This window comes from Vombatus ursinus, unplaced genomic scaffold (genome assembly GCF_900497805.2).
Source record: "Vombatus ursinus unplaced genomic scaffold, bare-nosed wombat genome assembly UNPS02014941.1, whole genome shotgun sequence".
Taxonomy (NCBI): Eukaryota; Metazoa; Chordata; class Mammalia; order Diprotodontia; family Vombatidae; genus Vombatus; species Vombatus ursinus.
The window spans coordinates 7,081,342-7,099,466 of record NW_020954719.1 but is presented as its reverse complement, the minus strand read 5'-3'; the positions used below and the strand labels follow the sequence as shown (position 1 = coordinate 7,099,466).

The window sequence follows — 18,125 nt, the reverse complement described above, 5'->3', positions numbered from 1 at the left end:
AACTTTGCTTGCCTCAGTTTCCTCATCTGTAAAATGAGCTGGAGAAGGAAATGGCAAATCACTGTTAAGTATCTCTGCCAATAAAACCCCAAAAGGGTTCATAAAAGAGTTGGACACAACTGAACAATAAGAAAAAAAGCAAAAAAAATAAAGAAAATGAAAAAAAATGTTTCAATCTGCATTTGGACTCCAACAGTTCTTTCTCTGGAAGTGGACAGCATTTTTTATTGTAAGTCCTTTGGAACTGTCTTGGATCATTGTATTGATCAGAATAGCTAAATTATTCACAGTAGATCATCATACAATATTACTGTTACTATGTACAATGTTTTCCTGCTTCTGCTCACTTCATCAAGAATCAGCACATACGTCTTCTCAGGTTTTCCTAAAACCACCCCCCTCCTCATTTCTTATTACACAATAGTACTCCATCACAATCACATACCACAATTCTATGCAAATTAAATGAGATAGTTAGGAAAAGGAGGTGGGTCGGGTAGAAGTTAGAAGATCTTATCCTGGATATGTTGCATTTGAGATGTTAATAGGTCATATAGATGGCAAGGGGCTAGGTTGGAGCTCAGGTCATCATCGTGTGAACTGAGACCCTTAGAGAAGGAGGGTATAAGTTGGCCCGGAGATAAAGACCAATGAGCTTGGGCAGGGCACTTAACTTGAGAAAGGGGGGAATATGACCCGAAAGCCGGTAGAAAACCCCAACAAGACTCCAGCTGGGGTGATGGAGACTGTGCTGAGGGCAAAGCAATGGTAGGGACTACGTTAAATGTCAGCCGGTCATCTTGGGACAAGCCCAGCTCCCGAGCCAGGCTCAGAGAAGGTGCTCGGGAAACGCGTGGGGATGATGGGCACAAAAAGGATGAAGAAGAACTGTCCTGGAAAGGGCACCCAGGGCGACCCCGGCTCTGGAGTAACTGCAGAATCCTAGCCCAGCCAAGCACCGAACTCTCCCTCCACCTTGAACTTGAGCGTGCTCTCAGGCTCCTCCTCTTCTTCTCCCCCGCCCCTTTCCATTGCGCTTGCGCAGTCCTTTCCTTTACTATTGGCATGTGGCCTGGTCCTTTTGCTTCCCAGTCCTTTTTGCCCTTGGCTGAACACTATTCAGGGATAGATGAAAAGGCGAACGTACTCGGTGGGGTTGCGTTAGTGGTACTGGCATTTAGGGAAGCTTCCTCTGCTGTTCTCAAAAGGAACAGGAAGCGAGGATTATTTACCTTTACCAAGATGGCGGCAACCCTACTAACATAGCCGCCACCACATCTCTCTCCCTTCCTCTCCTCGCACTATTAGTTGCTACAGGAAGTGTTCCTGTGACGAACCGGAAGGGAATGGGCGTCCTCGCTCGAGACCCGGAATTGGAAGTATTTCACGAAAGTCGGTTGAGGCCCTGCGGCTGCTGCCGTCGCCGCGGAGAATACTGCGTTGGAGCCGGCGGCCCAGGAATGGTGAGACTTCCCCCGCCCCGTGGTTGGATTCCGAGAATCTGACGGCAAATAGAACGCAGTATACCACTAGGTTTGGGGGCCCGCCCCGGTAGCGCCCCGAAAATCTGCGCATGCGCTCACAGAACCGGGCCCCGGGAGAGGGTACGCATGCGCAAACTCCGCGTGCCGGGGGTGAACTCAGTGGCTTTCCCACGCCCCCTCGGGGCTTAGCTCTTTGGCTGTAAGTGACGGCCCAGATAGGTGAATTTATTTTCACCTGGTTTTGAGCTGCTTGGGAGGAGGTCCTTGCTAGCCCACGAAAATAAGCTTCTCCCCTTCTCCGCCCCCCCCCCGCCCCACCCGGGAGCTGTGGGTGAAGATGGGGGGAAGAGAGGGACGCAGAGGGAGTCGCAACTGGGGGTGAGCTCCCTCAGGGTAGTGAGGGCCTAGGGCTGATCCTCTTTCCCCTTCGGGGCCTAAAGTCTCTCCAAGCTGTATACAGTGATGTTTGGCCCCAGGTGTTTTTTCTGAAAAACCATGCCTACTCATATACCTGCTTGAGGAAAGAGAGTTTCAGTCCTTTCAGAAAAGCACAGCCAGCCCCGAACTTGTCCGGTGAGGCAGCGTGTTGCAATGGAAAGGGTCCTGGGCTTGGAGTCTACGGGACTTAGTTTTATTACTAGTAACCTGTGATCTTGGGCAAGCCCTCTCTGGACCTTAATTTATTCATCTTTCAAATGAAGTGGTTGAATTAGATCACCCCTTCAGTTCCTTCTAGCTCTTAATCATCGATCACATTGCCGGGTGGAAGAAAGACCTGGGGGAATTGAGAGCCGTAGAAAATCCCAAGAGCTTCATTTGTAGCCAAGAGCATCAACATCCTCTCTCCTGCAAATCTTTCACCAGAGCTCCAAAGGAGAGCAGAGTAAAGCACCTGAAAGGTTTCATCACCTTTTAACTCCTGTCTGCCTTATGGTGGAGTTGCTAACACACAGCCTTACATAGGAAAGGAGTAATCCAGGGTAGTAAGCTGGAGTTAATTCATAGTTGGCTGAGTCAGCAGGGGTGAAAGTGATAGAATGTAACCTTCTCCTTCTTCCATGGAACCCTAGAGGGCTGAAATTCTGACAGTCAAAGATGATTTAGCAAACGGGGGTCCCAATTGTTTTCTGTCCTCAGGGAATTTGGAGCTAGGATGGGCACCAGTTTAGGGAAGGGAGGTGGGAACTAATTAGTCAGGCAACTCCATCTTGGGGAACCACTTTTCTTTTTTGCAGACTTCCTTCTCAGCCTCTCAACTCACCCTGTTTGAAGCCTTGGATGAACCTGTGGGACTCTTCCTATCCCTTTGGTTTGGCCTTAAGAGACTGGAAGGATGGACAAAGGTAGTATCAGATCAGATCAGCTCCCCTGACTTACAAGTCCTAACACATTAGCCCATACATGCTACAATTTTCTCTTAGTCCTTATTAAGCCTCACATGCTTCCTGGGCCATCCCCTACTCATCTCACAGCAGGGGCCACATTTGACTCTATGGAAATTTAGCTCCAGTTTAGAAGTGGCTACATTTTGGTGACAGATCTGTGCCTACAACTCCATGTTGGCATCGCTGTTCTGACTTTAGCACCCCTTGTATAGTATAATGTGTGATCTCAAGAAAACTGCAGAATTTAGAGATCAGGTTCCCATCTTCAAGGACTTCTAAGGCCGTATCAAACATTCAGATAACTGAGAAATGGGGAAAAAGAGGGCAAAAGCATTGTGGGGAGGGGTCCTCTTCTGTTGGGGATGAATATCTTATGTGGGACAGTGATATAAAATCAGATCTTTCATTCCCCCTTCCTCTAGAGCCTCAGGGACTGTTAGATTCATCTCTGATGGCATCTGGCACTGCCAGCCGCTCAGAAGATGAGGAGTCATTGGCTGGGCAGAAGCGAAGCTCTTCCCAGGCTTTGGGCACTATTCCCAAGCGGAGAAGTTCTTCCAGGTAGTAACGATTATTGGAATAAGAGCGGGGGGGGGGGGGTGTTGGCAGCATCCACAACTCCCAGTTCTCCCCTTCCCTCATACACTCTCAAAAGGAGATCGAATCATGAGTACGTGAGACTTTCTGGGGCTGGAAAAGTTCCAGTTTCCTCCATTGCCAAACTAATTTGCTGCTGAGAACAAAGGAGGATAGATGCTGTCCTAAAAGCATCATTTGTATAGTAACAGATGAAAAATTCATTGACACCTCTGTGGGGGTAAAAGGTGCTAATCAGATTAGACACCACCATAGGGGAGGCCAGTACCCTACCATACTCCATTCCCAACTCTTGAAAAATGTCTGTTGGATCCATTAACCTCTATCTCTTTCATGAAATGAGGTTACAGTAACTAAATCCCTGGAAGAAACTGCTAGGTGTGAGGGTAAGGAGGTGATAACTGAGGCACATTCTTTTTAGGTTCATCAAAAGGAAGAAATTTGATGATGAGTTGGTGGAGAGCAGCTTGGCAAAATCATCCACTCGGGCCAAGGGTGCCACAGGAGTGGAACCAGGACGTTGCTCAGGGAGTGAGCCTTCTTCCAGTGAAAAGAAGAAGGTGAGGAGAAGGCCTGGGGACTCCCTTAGCTTTCCTATTTATAGTGTTAGAGCTGGTTTTCCGTCAGTACCTCTTACCTTCAGGTAGAAGGCCATTTTTGATTTTCAGGGGCTGAAGAGTAAGAGCCAGGAACATTCCACTCCAGCCCAAACTCCTGCATACTTAGAGGCAGTTTGTTTCTTCCAACTACCCACTTTTTCAAATCCATATCCTTACCCAGAACCTCCTTCCTCTCTCTCCCCTCCCTTCCCCCCCCCTTCCCACTCATCCTGTATAGCATCCTGTGTAGGAGGCACTAAGCATGTGTCTATTCTTGGAGCAGGCAGCCCGTTCCCAGCAGTGCTGGGGTGTAAAAACAATTTCCAGGTGGCATTGCTCTGGCCCTGGGCACTGTGCCAAAGGTAGCATTCCCCTGGTAGTCATGAGGAGCGTAGGGAGGGAAACATTATCAGCAGATAACAGACCCCATGCTGATGTCAAGGACTGCTTTCTACCCCCAAGTGCATAGGAATTGGGGAGAAAAGGGGTAAAATGTGGAGTAACTGTGGCAGGTATGCTTACTCTCTGGATTTCCTCCGTGACTTTGGGCTCAGCTCAGGCCCATTGAAGAGAAGAATGCCACAGAAAACAGACAACTCTAATCTGGTGTTCACTTATCCTAGGATACCAGTTTTGGAATGTATTCTTCTAGTCAGGACAGTTCCACTCCTTCCCTCTACCCCCAGCCACATTCAGCCCACTCCCAACTTCCTAGGTATCCAAGGCATTGAGCACACCAGTACCCCCCAGCCCAGCCCCTGCCCCTGGCCTCACTAAGCGCATGAAGAAAAGCAAGCAGCCACTACAGGTGACCAAGGACCTGGGCCGCTGGAAGCCAGCAGACGATCTCTTGCTCATCAATGCTGTGCTACAGGTATCACTACCACATGGTTCATCACCTGTGTCCCTTCCCACCCCACCCCCTCACTCCCAGCCAGACCCGGGGGATTCTTGCAGATTAGCCTGTTGTCTGGCTATCCCAAGGGCAAAATGGGAACTGCTATAGGCGATCTCTCCCCTGGCTAAGATTCTTCCAGTAACTAACTTCTGGGGCCTTGCAGACCAATGACCTGACATCAGTCCACCTGGGTGTGAAGTTTAGCTGCCGTTTCACCCTTCGGGAGGTCCAGGAGCGCTGGTACGCCCTGCTGTACGATCCTGTCATCTCTAAGTGAGTATGGTAGAGACAAGTAGGGGTCAGAGAGGGACACAGGACTTGTTTTTCTGCTTTGTATGATTAGGGGGAAGGATTCCTGGATCACCTTTCTGATATCCTTATTCCTTATATTTTTTGAGAATTAAGTGATCAAATTAGGCAACCAGTTTCCATTGTGGAGAAATCCTTTCCCCCAAATCTTTTTACTCCCCAGGAGCCCATAGGTTCTGAATGGGACCTTCCTGTTCTCTTCAGGGCATCATATGATGATGGCAAGAGAACTGGATTAGAAGTTGGAAGATGTAAATCTTAGTTTTATTTCTCCCACTAATTAACTGGGTGATCCTTGGCCAAGTCATCTACTTTCTCTGGGCTTTAATTTCATTGTAAAATGAGAGGAGTGGCTTCTTGAGGGCGTGAGCTTTGGCCATCTTTCTCAAAAGCTGTTAGCTCCACAGATGGAAAGATTCTCAGACTGCCCACTTTAAATGGAGTTGGGTATCTAGAATTTGGGTCCTGATGGCCGTTGAGTACTGCTAAGAGGTAGGAACCACAGAGGACTGTCCTCCCTTCCCCTAATCCCCACTCCTCTCCTTTTCTCCCTTCCAGGTTGGCCTGTCAGGCAATGAGGCAGCTACACCCAGAGGCCATTGCAGCCATTCAGAGTAAGGCTTTGTTCAGCAAAGCTGAGGAGCAGCTTCTGAGCAAGGTGGGATCGGTAAGATGAGGGGCCAGTGCTTGGGTGGGGGGGGTGGGAAGGGAAGCAGGTGGAGTTGGTGGGAGGGGAAGGTGTGGTGTTGGGCAGAATTGAACTTGTACCTTGACCAGATCAGTCAGCAAGCAGTTATTAAGCACCTGCTTTGTGTTAGGCACTAGTAACATAAATATAAAAGTGAGACAATCCCTCCTCTTGAAAAGAGTTTATATTCTATGTGGGGAAGATATAGGTTGGTCAAAGAAAAGTTAAGTACAGGACATACACAAAATTCAATACAAAATGATTGAGAGAAGGATACTAACAACTGGGGGAGTCGGGAAAAGCTTCTTGAAGGAGGTGACATTTGAGCTGAGCCTTGAAAGAAACAAGGGATTCCAAGAGGCAGAGGTGAGGGAAGGCATTCCAGACATGGAAGGCAGCCTGTGCACAAGCATGAAGGTGGGAAATGAAATGTCACGTATAGGGAGCAGCAAGCAGACCAGTTTGGCCCAGGTTAGAGGGCATCAGACCTAGTAGGCAGCGTATTAAGCCTTGAAAGAGTTTGGGCTTTCAATGGCAAATGGAACAGTTTGTTTTATTCTAGAGGCAAGGGGGACTCGCTGAAGCTACTTGAACACGAATGACGTCTTATTTGTGCTGTAGCAAAATCAGTTTGGCAGCTTTGTTTAAGGTGGGTGGGCAGGGGAGAGATTGGAAGCAGAAAGGTGAATTAGGAGGCTATCGTACCAATCCAGGCCGCAGGGGATAAAGACCTGAGCTAGGGTGGCAGCAGTGTGAGGGAGGATAAGGGCGATATTTGCAAAATATGTTGAGGTAGAACTGGCAAGACTCAACAGCTGATCGAACATGGGAAGTGAGTCAGAATGAAGAGCTCAGATTAAGTATAAGGTTGGGAATCTGAGTGACTAGAAGAATGTTGTGCTTCCAACAGAAATTGGGAAATTAGGAGGAATAGATGAAGGGAGAAAGATGGGTTATGTATGGAACATGTTGAGTTTGAGTTGCCCATGAAGCATCAGGTGATGTCCCTTGGACATCTGGAGATGTGGGACTGGAGCTCAGGAGATAAAAGAGGGCTGGGTATGTAGGTTTGTTAGTCATCTGCATAGAGATAATAAGTGAATCCATGGGAATTGAAGTTACCAAGAGAGAAGAGAGGACCCCCCAGGGTACAACTTTGGTGTATTTTCAAGGATGGCGGAATGTATGTCTGTTGGGGTTGGTGGGAGAATAGAGGGCAGGAAAGGGCCATGGACAACAATACCGCAGAGTAGACTGAGAACTGATCAGGCAGGGAGAGAACCAGAAGAAAGTGGTCACAGAAACCCAGAGGAGAAAAAGAGCACCAAGAAGAAAGGGGTTCAAATACTAGAGAGGAGAAGGGTAAGGGTGGAGAAAAGACCATCATTGTTTTAGCAATAAAGAGATCATTGGTGACCTTGGAGAGTATTTTAGTCCAGTTGCTGTGTGGGGACAGAAACTAAATTGGAAGGAGTTGAACAGTGAATGGGAAATGATAAAGTAGAGGCAAACCAGAGACTGGAAAATTGAGGATCTTGGCATCAGAAAGGACCTTAAAAATCCATATTTGAGTGGAACATTGCTGACCAAGTGAGGGGTTATCCAGCTTCTTCTTGAAGACCCCCCACGGACGCATTGCCTTCCAAGGCAAACCATTCTCATTGGTTCTCATTGTTAGAATTTTTTTCCCTTTATATGTTGAGCCAAAATCTACCTTTGCAACTTTTCCTTATTGAAGCAAAACAAGTCTAATCTCTTCTCACTTTCTGGCTCTGTATATCTCTCTCCACATGTGTATGTTTTACACACGTGCACATACACACACACACACCTCAATGTGTATGATAGTTCTTTCTTATCCAGTACAGACTAGGTGGGCTTGTGTATCAATGACATTCAAGTATAGGCATGTTCCTAGCAACAGCTCTTCTAGTTTTGACCAGCACTTTAATGGGGCCCTTGGGGAGGTTGTGGTTCAAGTTAGAACCAGCTTCCTTGAGTTCTGTTCTCTTCCCCTACCCTGTGTGGCGGAGGAGCTCAGACTTCTTTGGGTGCCGCATGACCTTTGTTCCTCCAGGCCAGCCAGCCCTCCCTGGAGACCTTCCAAGACTTGCTGCACAGACACCCCGATGCCTTCTACTTGTCCCGCACAGCCAAGGCCCTGCAGAGCCACTGGCAGCTCATGAAGCAGTACTATCTCCTAGAGGACCAGACAGGTAACCAACTTCCCTGAGGAGAGGTGCAGCCCTCCTGCAGATCCATGGGGAGAGGCAGCAGAGAAGGCAGCTGCTGGTGTGGTGGGAGGGGTCTGGGATGATCTGAGAACAATTTCCACTACGACTGCTCTGGGATGGCTATGAGCCCTATGCACAGTCAGTCCTGGGCATCAGCACAGCCACAGACTACCCACAGTATAGCATAGTGAATAAAGAACATCTGGATGAAAGTTAGAAGACCTGGTGCTGCCCTCCCCCATGTTAAAATCATTTATTACCAAAGTAGGCATGATTTAATGTTTGGGGGTTTCATTAGATATTTCTCAATTGCGTTAACAGTTTTTTTCAACATTCATTTTTAAAAGTTTTGAGTTCCAAATTCTCTCCCTACCTTCCCTCCACCCCTTGAGAAGAAATCAAGCAATGTGATATCAATTATAAATGTGAAGTCATTGAAAACATTTCCATATTAGCCATGTTGCAAAAGAAAACACACACACACACACACACACACACACCAAGAAAAATAGAGAAAGTGAAAAAAATATGCTTCAATCTGCACTCAGAATTGATCAGTTGTCTCTCTGAAGGTGGATAGCAGTTTTCATCATGAGTTCTTCAGAATTGTCTTGCATCATTGTATTGATCAGAGTAGCTACATCTTTCACAGATGATCATTACAATGTGGCTGTTACTTTGTACAGTATTCTCCTTGTTCTGTTCACTTCACTTTGCATCAGTTCATGGTTTTCCTGAAAGCATCCTGTTCATCATTTCTTATAGCACTATAGTGTGCCATTCCATGGTTGGTGGGCACTGCCTGAGTTTCCGATTTTTTGCCACCACCAAAAGAGCTGCTACAAGTGTTTCTGTACCTATGATTCCTTTTCCTTTTTCTTTGATCTCTTTGGAATACAGACCTAGTAGTGGTATTGCTGGATCAAAGGGTATGCAGTTTTATAGCCCTTTGGACTTAGTTCCAAGTTGCTGTCCAGATTGTTTGGACCAGTTCACGGCTCCACCAACAATGCCCTCATCCCCTCCAGCATTGTCATTGTCCTTTTCTGTCATGTTAACCAGTCATCCTGGCCATAGTACAAACTCATGCAAAGCATTTCGCCTCTTTGGGCCTCAGTATTCTTCTCTGTAAAATGAAGAGGGCTGGACAAAGTGAGCTCTAAGGTCCCTCCCAGCTCTGGTTGCTGTGAAGTATGTTCCCTGAAAATAGGTAAGGAAACCTGAGAAAAGAGGGACTGCTGCTGCTACTGAATACATATGCCACCTCACACCTCTGTGGTCTACTACAGGAAGAATGTGTCCTTTCACTTTGATAAATTAGCACAAACTTACGTATATCTCGTTATAACATGTTTTTTACTGGACTGTAAAACAGCGTGTTATGTAGCCCTTTGCTTGTGGGGTGCTTGTGAGGATTGAGTGAGGTATCACAGCCACAGAGACTGATGTCTGTTGTTCTGTGGCCTCCCTAATCCGGCTGGCCAGCGCAGCTGCCTCTAGGTGTTGAAAAGCTCCTACGGGAGGTTTTCTCTCAAGATGCCAAACTTTATTGGAGCCTGGCCTTCTGATGAATCCTGCAATCAATTCAAGGGACAGCTATCCATTTCTTGGGAGTGGCCCAGCCTAGCTTCCTGGTTCTTCCTCAGAGTTCAACAGTGTAAAATACTTAGGGAAGCAGAAAGAACTGAGGCAGGATAAAATTTTGCTATTAAAAAAAAATTCAGGCTTGTCACGCACTTCACAAAGTCATTACTAATTTGAAAGTTATTGTGTATAAACTTGCCTGTTAACTAGAACTCTGTCATTTTTTAAACATTCTTTTTTTTTTGAGTTCTAAATTCCCTCCCTCGACCATTGAGAAGGCAAGCAATATGATACCCATTATACATGTGAAGTCATGCAAAAAAAAAAGTATTTATATTAGCTATGTTGCAAATAAACAAAAATAGAAAAACAATATGCTTCACTTTGCACTCAAGAGTTCATTAGTTCTTTCTGTAGAGGTAGATAGCATTTTTCATCATGAGTCCTTTTCAATTTTACTAGATCATTGTCCCAAACAGAGTAGCTAAGTCTTTCACAGTTCATCACTGTTAACAATATTGCTGTTACTCCATGCTCTCCTGGTTCTGCCCACTTCACTTTGCATCAGTTCATGTAAGTCTTCCCAGGTTTTTCTGAAAGCATCCCCCTTGTTATTTCTTATAGCACAGTAGTATTCCATCACAATCTAACTATCATTTTAAAAGTGATATTTTTGCCTTTTTTCTGTCTTGAGGTTTTCATACCTAATTACTCCTTAATTGAGGAATATTTCATTGCTGGCATGCTTTCCCCTGGGAGTGGTGAGGGGAATTCTTCTAATCCACATTAAAGTATAAATTGTTGATAACAGATCCATCCTGTCTCTCTTTCCTTTCCCCTTTTCCCCTCTTAAATCATATTTAGCCAATACATTTGTAGTCTGATGACTACAATCCCCTTCTTCCAGCTTGGAATAGGGCAATGGGAACTAGGCCAATCTGGAATCTGTCCTAGGCCTCTCTAAAGGCTCCTGAGTGTGTCGCTTTAGGGGATTGAGTCTTAGCTCTCTAATAGAGGTTACCTACAGCTTAAATGTTCTCAGTGTGTCCATTTCACAGATTCACCCATCTCAGCCTCCATACTGATACTTGGGATAAAGTGGATTCTGGAATTCTAGGGACAGCTTGGGTATCACGTAAAGTGGGATAATACCTTCTCCTTTCTGCGGGGCATATAAACTTTCCCTTCCTGCAGTGTGATAATAATTATGCATACCATTCCAAGGGTCCTATTCTTTATAGTGTGTTACTCACATAATGTGATTATCTCATCAAAATTAGTGTTGACCCTTTCTGTGTTCTCCATTCAGTGCAGCCACTGCCAAAGGGAGACCAAGTGCTGAATTTTTCAGATGCCGAGGATCTGATTGATGATAGCAAGCTCAAGTAAGCAGTTGGGAATGTGGGGAGGCTGCTTTTTTCTGCCTTGGGTTGGGGTTTTACTTGCCCATGTGGGAATTTGGGGGTGTCACTCTCCTCCCTATCCTGAAAGTTCCCTGATTCCTTCCCCCAGGAGGGTTGTGGTTATCAGACAAAAGTGTAGATGGGATTGCACAGATGATATGATTTGAGAGGGGAAAAGGGGAAAAGGAAAGGGAGAAAGGAAAGAGGTGTCAAGCTGGAATTGTAGCAATAGCTTCTGGGTCCCTGTTGAGTGAAATGGATTGCTGCCTTTGCTTAATTGCCCCCCATCCCCTGCAGTCTGTTTCCTTTTGGGTTTCGCTAGCTTTACGCTGCAGCCTTGAAGTCCCGGGCTGGGTCCTTTCTGCCTAGAGAAATAGCTGTACTTACATAGCTCTCTAGACCTCTTTGGCCCTGTGGTGGTAAGGGGAAAATCTGGGGGACCACTTCTCTGTGGGGTATATGGTTTGGGGCCTAGGTCTAACTCATTTCTCTCTCCATTGCCTTATCGCCACCACTCAGGGACATGCGAGATGAGGTGCTGGAGCATGGTGAGTGGCCTGTTACAGCAGAGGATGGGTGTTCTGGGGCTGAAGGGCAGGGAAGGAGGCAGAGGAGGGAGGCTGTTGTGAAATCTGGTATGAAACCTGAGGGCAGTAGTGTCACTAGCTAGGTGGCATCCTGGAGGAGGAGTGTGACAGGGAGGACTCTGGGGTTCACTCCCTGCTCCCCTCACCTCTTTGGGCCCACCCCTCATCCTCAGAGCTCACAGTAGCCGACAGACGGCAGAAGCGGGAGATTCGGCAGCTGGAGCAGGAGCTGCATAAGTGGCAGGTGTTGGTGGACAGCATCACAGGTGAGGACCTTTCCTTCTCTCCCACCAGTCCTTGCCTCCCCTAAGAGAACTGCTGGGCTTGGGCTTTTTCCCCTCCCAGTATCAGAGGGCGAGTCCCATTCCGATTTTCTCCCTGGGCTCCTGTGACTCAAGTAAACTGGATCGTGCCCCTGGATCTTTGGGCACCTGAATCATCTCATAGAACAGACAGTGTGAACCAACGCTGTGACTTCCCCATGTTCCTGTGTGGTCTAGAGGGAGTTAAGGGCAGGGTTTTCCTGCAGAGGCAGACTCTTCTTCAGCCCTGCTCCTTCCCCAGGAATGAGTTCTCCAGACTTTGATAACCAGACCCTGGCTGTGCTCCGTGGACGCATGGTGCGATACCTGATGCGCTCCAGGGAGGTAAGGAATCCTCTCACATTTTCCTTCTCTGCTTCATTATTTCTCTCTCCTCCTCTCTTCTACTTTTCCTTATCTTCTTCCATAGCTTGACTTACAGCCTCTCCCTCTTGGTGTTTCCTCAGATTACCCTGGGCAGAGCTACCAAGGACAACCAGATTGATGTGGATCTATCCTTGGAGGGTCCAGCCTGGAAGATCTCCCGAAAACAAGGTACCCCCAAGAGTCAGAGCAGAAAGGAAAGGCCACTCACCTTTTCCACTAGTCCCAGAAGCTCTGGGTTCTGGTTAATTTGGGTCCTGCCCAGATCTAAGGTAGAGAGGCCATTGAGATGGCATCTTGTGGTCCCTTCCATGTTTGGGAGCCTGAGGGTCTTTCCCTCTTCTGCTTGGGGGAAACTTCTCTCTGGAAAACTGGTGGATGGGTTTTCTTGGCCTAGCTTTCTCCACACTTCTCCCATTTATCTGTCCTGAACCTTAGGTGTCATTAAACTGAAGAATAACGGTGACTTTTTCATTGCCAATGAGGGTAGACGGCCAATCTACATAGATGGGCGGCCTGTCCTGTGTGGCTCCAAATGGCGTCTCAGCAACAACTCTGTGGTGGAGGTGAGATGGGTGGGGAGGGAGGGGTTACCGAGAGAGAAAGGATTTGGGGCTACCTAGGACCCTTTCTGTTTCACTGCCTCTAAGCCCTACGAATGACCTTTCCTGTTGCCTACAGATCGCCAGCCTGCGCTTTGTCTTCCTCATCAACCAGGACCTCATTACTCTCATCCGGGCTGAGGCTGCCAAGATAACTCCACAGTGAGAGAGGACAGGAGCCAGCCAACTCCTCTCTGGCCTCATGGCCTCTTTTTTTCCACAACAGCCTTGCTAGCCTGGGAAAGCAAGCTCTTCAGAGATTCCTTCTATCCCCTGGAGTCTGTGGTTGGAGGGTGTCTCCTAAAGCCCCAGATGTGGTTGATTGAGCCCCAAGGGAGGAAGGAAATCCTGACTCCCACAGTAGGAGGTACTAAAGGGAGACCGAGTATCCTTATTTGGGCCAGGACCCAGCATCCCATCCTTTCAGCAAGGTCAGTTCCACATTCTACCCAAGAGGCTGCCTCTCCCTGACAAACTTTTCTCCTTTTGTAAATAAAGCACCAAGCTCCAAATGATTTCTTTTATTGTTTTTAAAAAAAGCGTTGGGAATGGGGACGTGATAGCTGAGGTTAGGGATACATGCAGGGAACACAGGGGCTCCACCCCTCCAGCCTGCAGAGGGGAAGTGAAGAGGGGGAAACAAACTAGGACTGGACACCCCAAGGAAGCAGCTCCCTTTTGCCACTAGGCCCTTGTCCCCTGGGCCCTGAATCCTGACCCAGTGGTGAGCTGGGCCTTTACTCCCCTGCCCAGGGCCCTGAGCCAGCAGGAAGGATGGGCCTGTGTGGCACCTGCCACCCCTTCCTTCCACCTGGGAGGGGTAGGGTAGCAGTGTGATGGGACAACACTGAGTCTTGGGTGTAGAACAGTTCAGACCCCTGTCCCTTCCTCCTGAGACCACTGGACAGTGCTGGAGCCATGACAGCCGATCAACACCATCTCGAGGCTGTGGGGATCCCAAGTCAGAGACAGGCTGCCTGGCCCGGGTGGGGGCTCTCCAGTGCTAGTTTCCTCAGCTTGGCCTGAGGAGGGTTCCTGGGGCCCAGCCCCAGCCAGCTCATCAGGGGGGGGGGGGGAGGCAGCTGTGCTAGGCCCAGGGCCAAGTTCTGCAGAGCCCGGGGGCTCCGAATCTGACATAGAGGTCCAGAAAGCTGTAGCCTGGGGCCAGGGAGAGCTCTGAGAGGCTGGAGGGCCCCAAGGCCAGGGAGCCGTGAGGGGTGAGGGGCCTGGCTGGTGTCGGGGGCAGACTCCACTGAGGAAGGATCCGGCTGAGGGCTGCAGGCAGTAGGAAGGGGCACCAGTGTCCACACAGAGGGGCTGCAGGAGTCCAGACGCCCTTGATGGGCAAGGACCCTCTCCTGCCCTGGGGGATAGCCCCTCCCCATGGGGCACCAAGAAGAGCTGCACCACCTGTCGAAGGGACTGTAGCCCTTCACGCATGTGTAGTACCTGTTCCGACAGCTCAGCCACCTGCCCAGGGGTGGGGATGAAGGGGTCAGAGTGCCCAGCCCAGGCCGTAACCTCCCTCCCTTCCCCTCTCCCTTCTCCCACCTCACCCCAGGGACAGGGGCACTGCCCCTTCCACTTGCTACAAGTTCTAGTGGTGGAGGGATTACCCTGTCCCTCCCCTCCCCAGTTGCTTTATCTCTCCTGCCCCTCACCCACCGCTTGTTGCAGCTTGTCCAACGTATCTGTGCTTCTAGCCTCACTGGGCCCGAGGGGGATGGTGAGCAGTCCACTCTCTGCTGGGGGGGAGGTTGAGGGGAGAAGTAGGGCTGGGTAGGGCAAGAAGGAAGGCCTGGACCTGGGCCCTGGTCTGCCCTGGAGCACAGGTGGACAGATCTGCCTTTATAATAAAGGCAGGAACCATCCTGGCAGGGAAGCACAAATCCAGCCCCCTGCCTCAGATGCGGCAACATCAACTACCACACACCTAGTAATCTTATCTCTTATTTTCAAGCAGAACCTCAACTGACAGCATGGACAACAAAAAATCTTCCCATTGTTTTAAGTTTTCCAGGAAACAGATTCCTATTTTTTCCCAGTGTTCTTCACTATCACGAGATTCTTCCATCTCTCTGACACCCCTTCCCCGCCCCAGTTGGCAAAAGAACTACCTACCATTCTGTAAGGTCCTTTCCAGCTCCAGATCTCTGGTTCTGTGACCTGTTTAGGAGCCTGTCAGTCTGACCACCTCCCTCCTGGTGCCATGTCCTCCTTCTGACTAAACCTGGTTCTTTCCCTCGGTCTGCCTTTAGGTGGTGACCCCACAGCAGAGCTAAGTAGGGGAAGACAGTCTATGCGTACAGGTGTCACTTCCCTGCCAGTATTTGGGCTGGCTTATGGCTTTAGGGATAGAGGAGAGACCCCTCGCCCACGATCCCATTTCCCGCTCATCCCCATACCTGGACCTGGGGAGGGACTCCTGCACTCTGGACCAGGCTGTCCCACACGAAAGGTGAATTTTGGCTGATCGGATCCACAGCCATCCTCAATGCCATCCACGACCCTGTGGGCCCAGTTTTCAGAACAATTAATACATTTCTGTTCCTTACCTGTGTGCTCAGTACCTGTGATAGGTATGAGCTGTGGGGTACACAAGATGTTGGAAAAGATATTCTTTGCCCACTGGAAACTGACAATCTCATTGGGAAGACAGGACTAGTCTACTCAAAACAATAAAAGAATAATATAAAACAGGATGGATTGTGTGGTACTGACAGATGCTATGGCAGTTCAGAATAGATCAAAGAGGGCTGGAGGTTTCATGGAAGGGAGGATAGGAAAGGTATTCCAGGGGAAGAAATCCATTTAATCCCCAAAATAGGATTAAGAGAAGGATGTTCATGAGCCCTTTCTCTCACCTCTATCCAGATCTCCACATCCCACCCCACCAAAAAACTCTGAAGTCTGGCTCTGTACATCTGTCTAATTTTTCACCCCTAAACTACCTACTAACACAGATTCCTGTCCATCTATGGCCTCTCCATATTTTCCTGACCCTGATCTCTAAGAGAGGTCTACCCTATCCTGAGTAGCCCCTTCCTCTGGTCCAAGATCTCTATTACCTCACAGTCCCTTCTTTCTTAGTAAAACCTCCCTTGTTTCCATAGGATCAAGAGCTGGTCAGCCCATAGATTTTAGGGCACTTGATCAGTCACATAAGAATGTGAAAGCACATAGCACAAAGGTCTTGGTTGTATTATAAAAAATTAAGAATGAATGCTGCAACATTGTCTTTGGTCTGATTCTTAACCTTTTTGACTGTCTAGAATCAGGATCCATATGGGGAAGGAAGGAAGGAAGGAAGGGAAGAATTTATTAAGCACCTATGTGCCAGGGACTGTGCTGAGTACTTTACAAACATATCATTTGTTATCATTCAATAATGTGTATTTCCTCAGAAAGATCAGAACCAGTGAGTAGATAGAGAGAATGTACCTCTGTTAACCATAGGAAGCAGACCAAATTAAGACAAGTCACCCTTTTGTTTACACCTTGACCTGAGTCAAAGAAGGAACATGAGTTTTCCTGGAAGTCAGCTCTTCCCCAAGGGCATATAAGACATCATTAAAATTATGATTGTTCTATTCAGTAAAGCAAAAACAACTCAAATGAGGTACTTTGGTTTTCCATTGTTTACCATGACTGTCAAATATAAAGTGGAAGTTGCTTGGGGAGAGAGGTTATTCTGATTATTTAAATGAATTTATATGTTAATAAATTGTCTTTGACAGATTTTGGTTAAAACATAAAATACAGAATTTAAAAAATTTTCCACAGGTAGTAACAGAGATGGGCCTCTGATTCCAAATTCAAAACACTTTCCACCATACTATGTTGCCTGGCTAGAGAAGACTTGTGTATGGGGACATCCTATCTTGTCTTAAGTGGGTAGGAGTCACCTGGAGTCATGCCCCTTGTCCATCCAATGTTTTTGGTTATTTCCCCAAGGGGCCCCCAGGACCACATATTATGGCCCCACTCACCTGGGGCTTAGGTCAGGGGGGGCATTCCAGGACATGGAAGGCAGCCTCAGTCCCTCCAAGCCCAGTGAGCGTGAAGCACGTGCGACCTCAGCTTGTGCCCCCCCTGCCTGGCTCAGCCGTCCTCGGGCACCCAGGCGGGACGGTGGGGCCGCCCGGCGAGGGGATAGCAGCTTGGCAGCCGAAGAGGCAGAGGCACAGCCTGGAGACAGCAAGGGGCTAGAAGGCTCATCAGCTGGGGTGGGTGAAGCTGTAGGCCCTGGCTCCCCATCTGTCTCTTTCTCCTCCAGCGTAGACATCAAGGTATTGTCCCCACTCAGTGAGCTCGTGTCAGCCTATAGACCCCATAGACAAGTGGGAAGATAGGTGATGATGTCAAGTGGCACTCCCTTACCTTTGGTAGCCATCTTATAACCCTTCTGAAGGCTTCCCTTTGCAGACCCACCACCCTTCAGGTCCATGGTCCTTCCACCTTTGTTTCCAGTCCTTCCCTAGGACCTACCCCCTGCACAGGCCTTTTACCTCATTATGGCCTGCACCAGCCCCTAGGTTGTAGCTGAGCTCCCCACGGAGGCCACGGCTGAATCGTGGGGCAAACTCGGGGTAGAGGGCCAGGCTTTCATGGAGTCCAGCCAGCTGGAGGCACTGCAGCGCACAGTAGGTCAGGCCCTTCACATCAGCGTTGGCCTTTACCACCTGTTCTCGTTGGGGTAGCTCGCAGCCAATCAGATCACCCTTCCCTAGAAGGAAGATCCCCATGAGCAGAACACAATTTGGCCCCTTCCTTAACAGCCTGGAAGCATGAGAAGGGAAGATGAAGGGTGGAGGGCATCCCTCCTAGGAATAATGGCGCACTACCCTTGGGCTAAGGGAGGGTTTTGTGGAGGTTTTTTGTTTGCTTGTTTTTGCCTAGATATTCTACAGAGGTGAGGAGACAGAGCTGGGATAAAAAGAAGGGGAGGATGAGACATGGAGCCACAGTCTTTACTCCAGTGTGGCCCCCACTGCCTCTCTAGACCTTTAGCATCTCCATCTCCTAATATCCTTTTCATCACCTTCATTTTCCTCTCTCCTCATTGACCC

At 48.5% G+C, this 18,125-nt stretch overlaps 2 protein-coding genes across 4 annotated transcripts in view; one reads left to right on the top strand and one right to left on the bottom strand.

Moving 5' to 3' along the window:
- Window positions 1-1,091: 1,091 nt before the first annotated feature.
- Window positions 1,092-13,571, top strand: MCRS1 (microspherule protein 1). 3 transcript variants are annotated; one of them, XM_027844482.1, is made up of 16 exons: window positions 1,092-1,463; window positions 2,211-2,383; window positions 2,720-2,827; window positions 3,292-3,430; window positions 3,888-4,026; window positions 4,781-4,939; window positions 5,127-5,236; window positions 5,831-5,939; window positions 8,038-8,176; window positions 11,088-11,163; window positions 11,701-11,729; window positions 11,942-12,034; window positions 12,333-12,415; window positions 12,538-12,625; window positions 12,893-13,020; window positions 13,136-13,571. In XM_027844482.1, the coding sequence occupies exons 3-16, from the start codon at window positions 2,818-2,820 to the stop codon at window positions 13,220-13,222; spliced, it is 1,389 nt and encodes a 462-aa protein (XP_027700283.1). In that variant the 5' UTR covers window positions 1,092-1,463; window positions 2,211-2,383; window positions 2,720-2,817; the 3' UTR covers window positions 13,223-13,571. The 3 variants fall into 3 exon arrangements, with proteins under 3 accessions (XP_027700283.1, XP_027700282.1, XP_027700284.1); XM_027844481.1 differs by lacking the exon at window positions 2,211-2,383; XM_027844483.1 differs by lacking the exons at window positions 1,092-1,463; window positions 2,211-2,383 and adding an exon at window positions 1,664-1,683.
- A 32-nt stretch (window positions 13,572-13,603) lies between these two features.
- The window catches only part of KCNH3 (potassium voltage-gated channel subfamily H member 3), a 38,779-nt gene continuing 34,257 nt past the window's right edge, over window positions 13,604-18,125 (bottom strand). The window contains exons 11-15 of the mRNA XM_027844404.1: window positions 17,565-17,782; window positions 17,046-17,377; window positions 15,462-15,565; window positions 14,722-14,798; window positions 13,604-14,526 (exon numbers count right to left, since the gene is read on the bottom strand). Coding sequence (XP_027700205.1) covers window positions 13,927-14,526; window positions 14,722-14,798; window positions 15,462-15,565; window positions 17,046-17,377; window positions 17,565-17,782 — 1,331 coding nt within the window. The 3' untranslated portion in view covers window positions 13,604-13,926. The remainder of the gene's footprint in view (window positions 14,527-14,721; window positions 14,799-15,461; window positions 15,566-17,045; window positions 17,378-17,564; window positions 17,783-18,125) is intronic.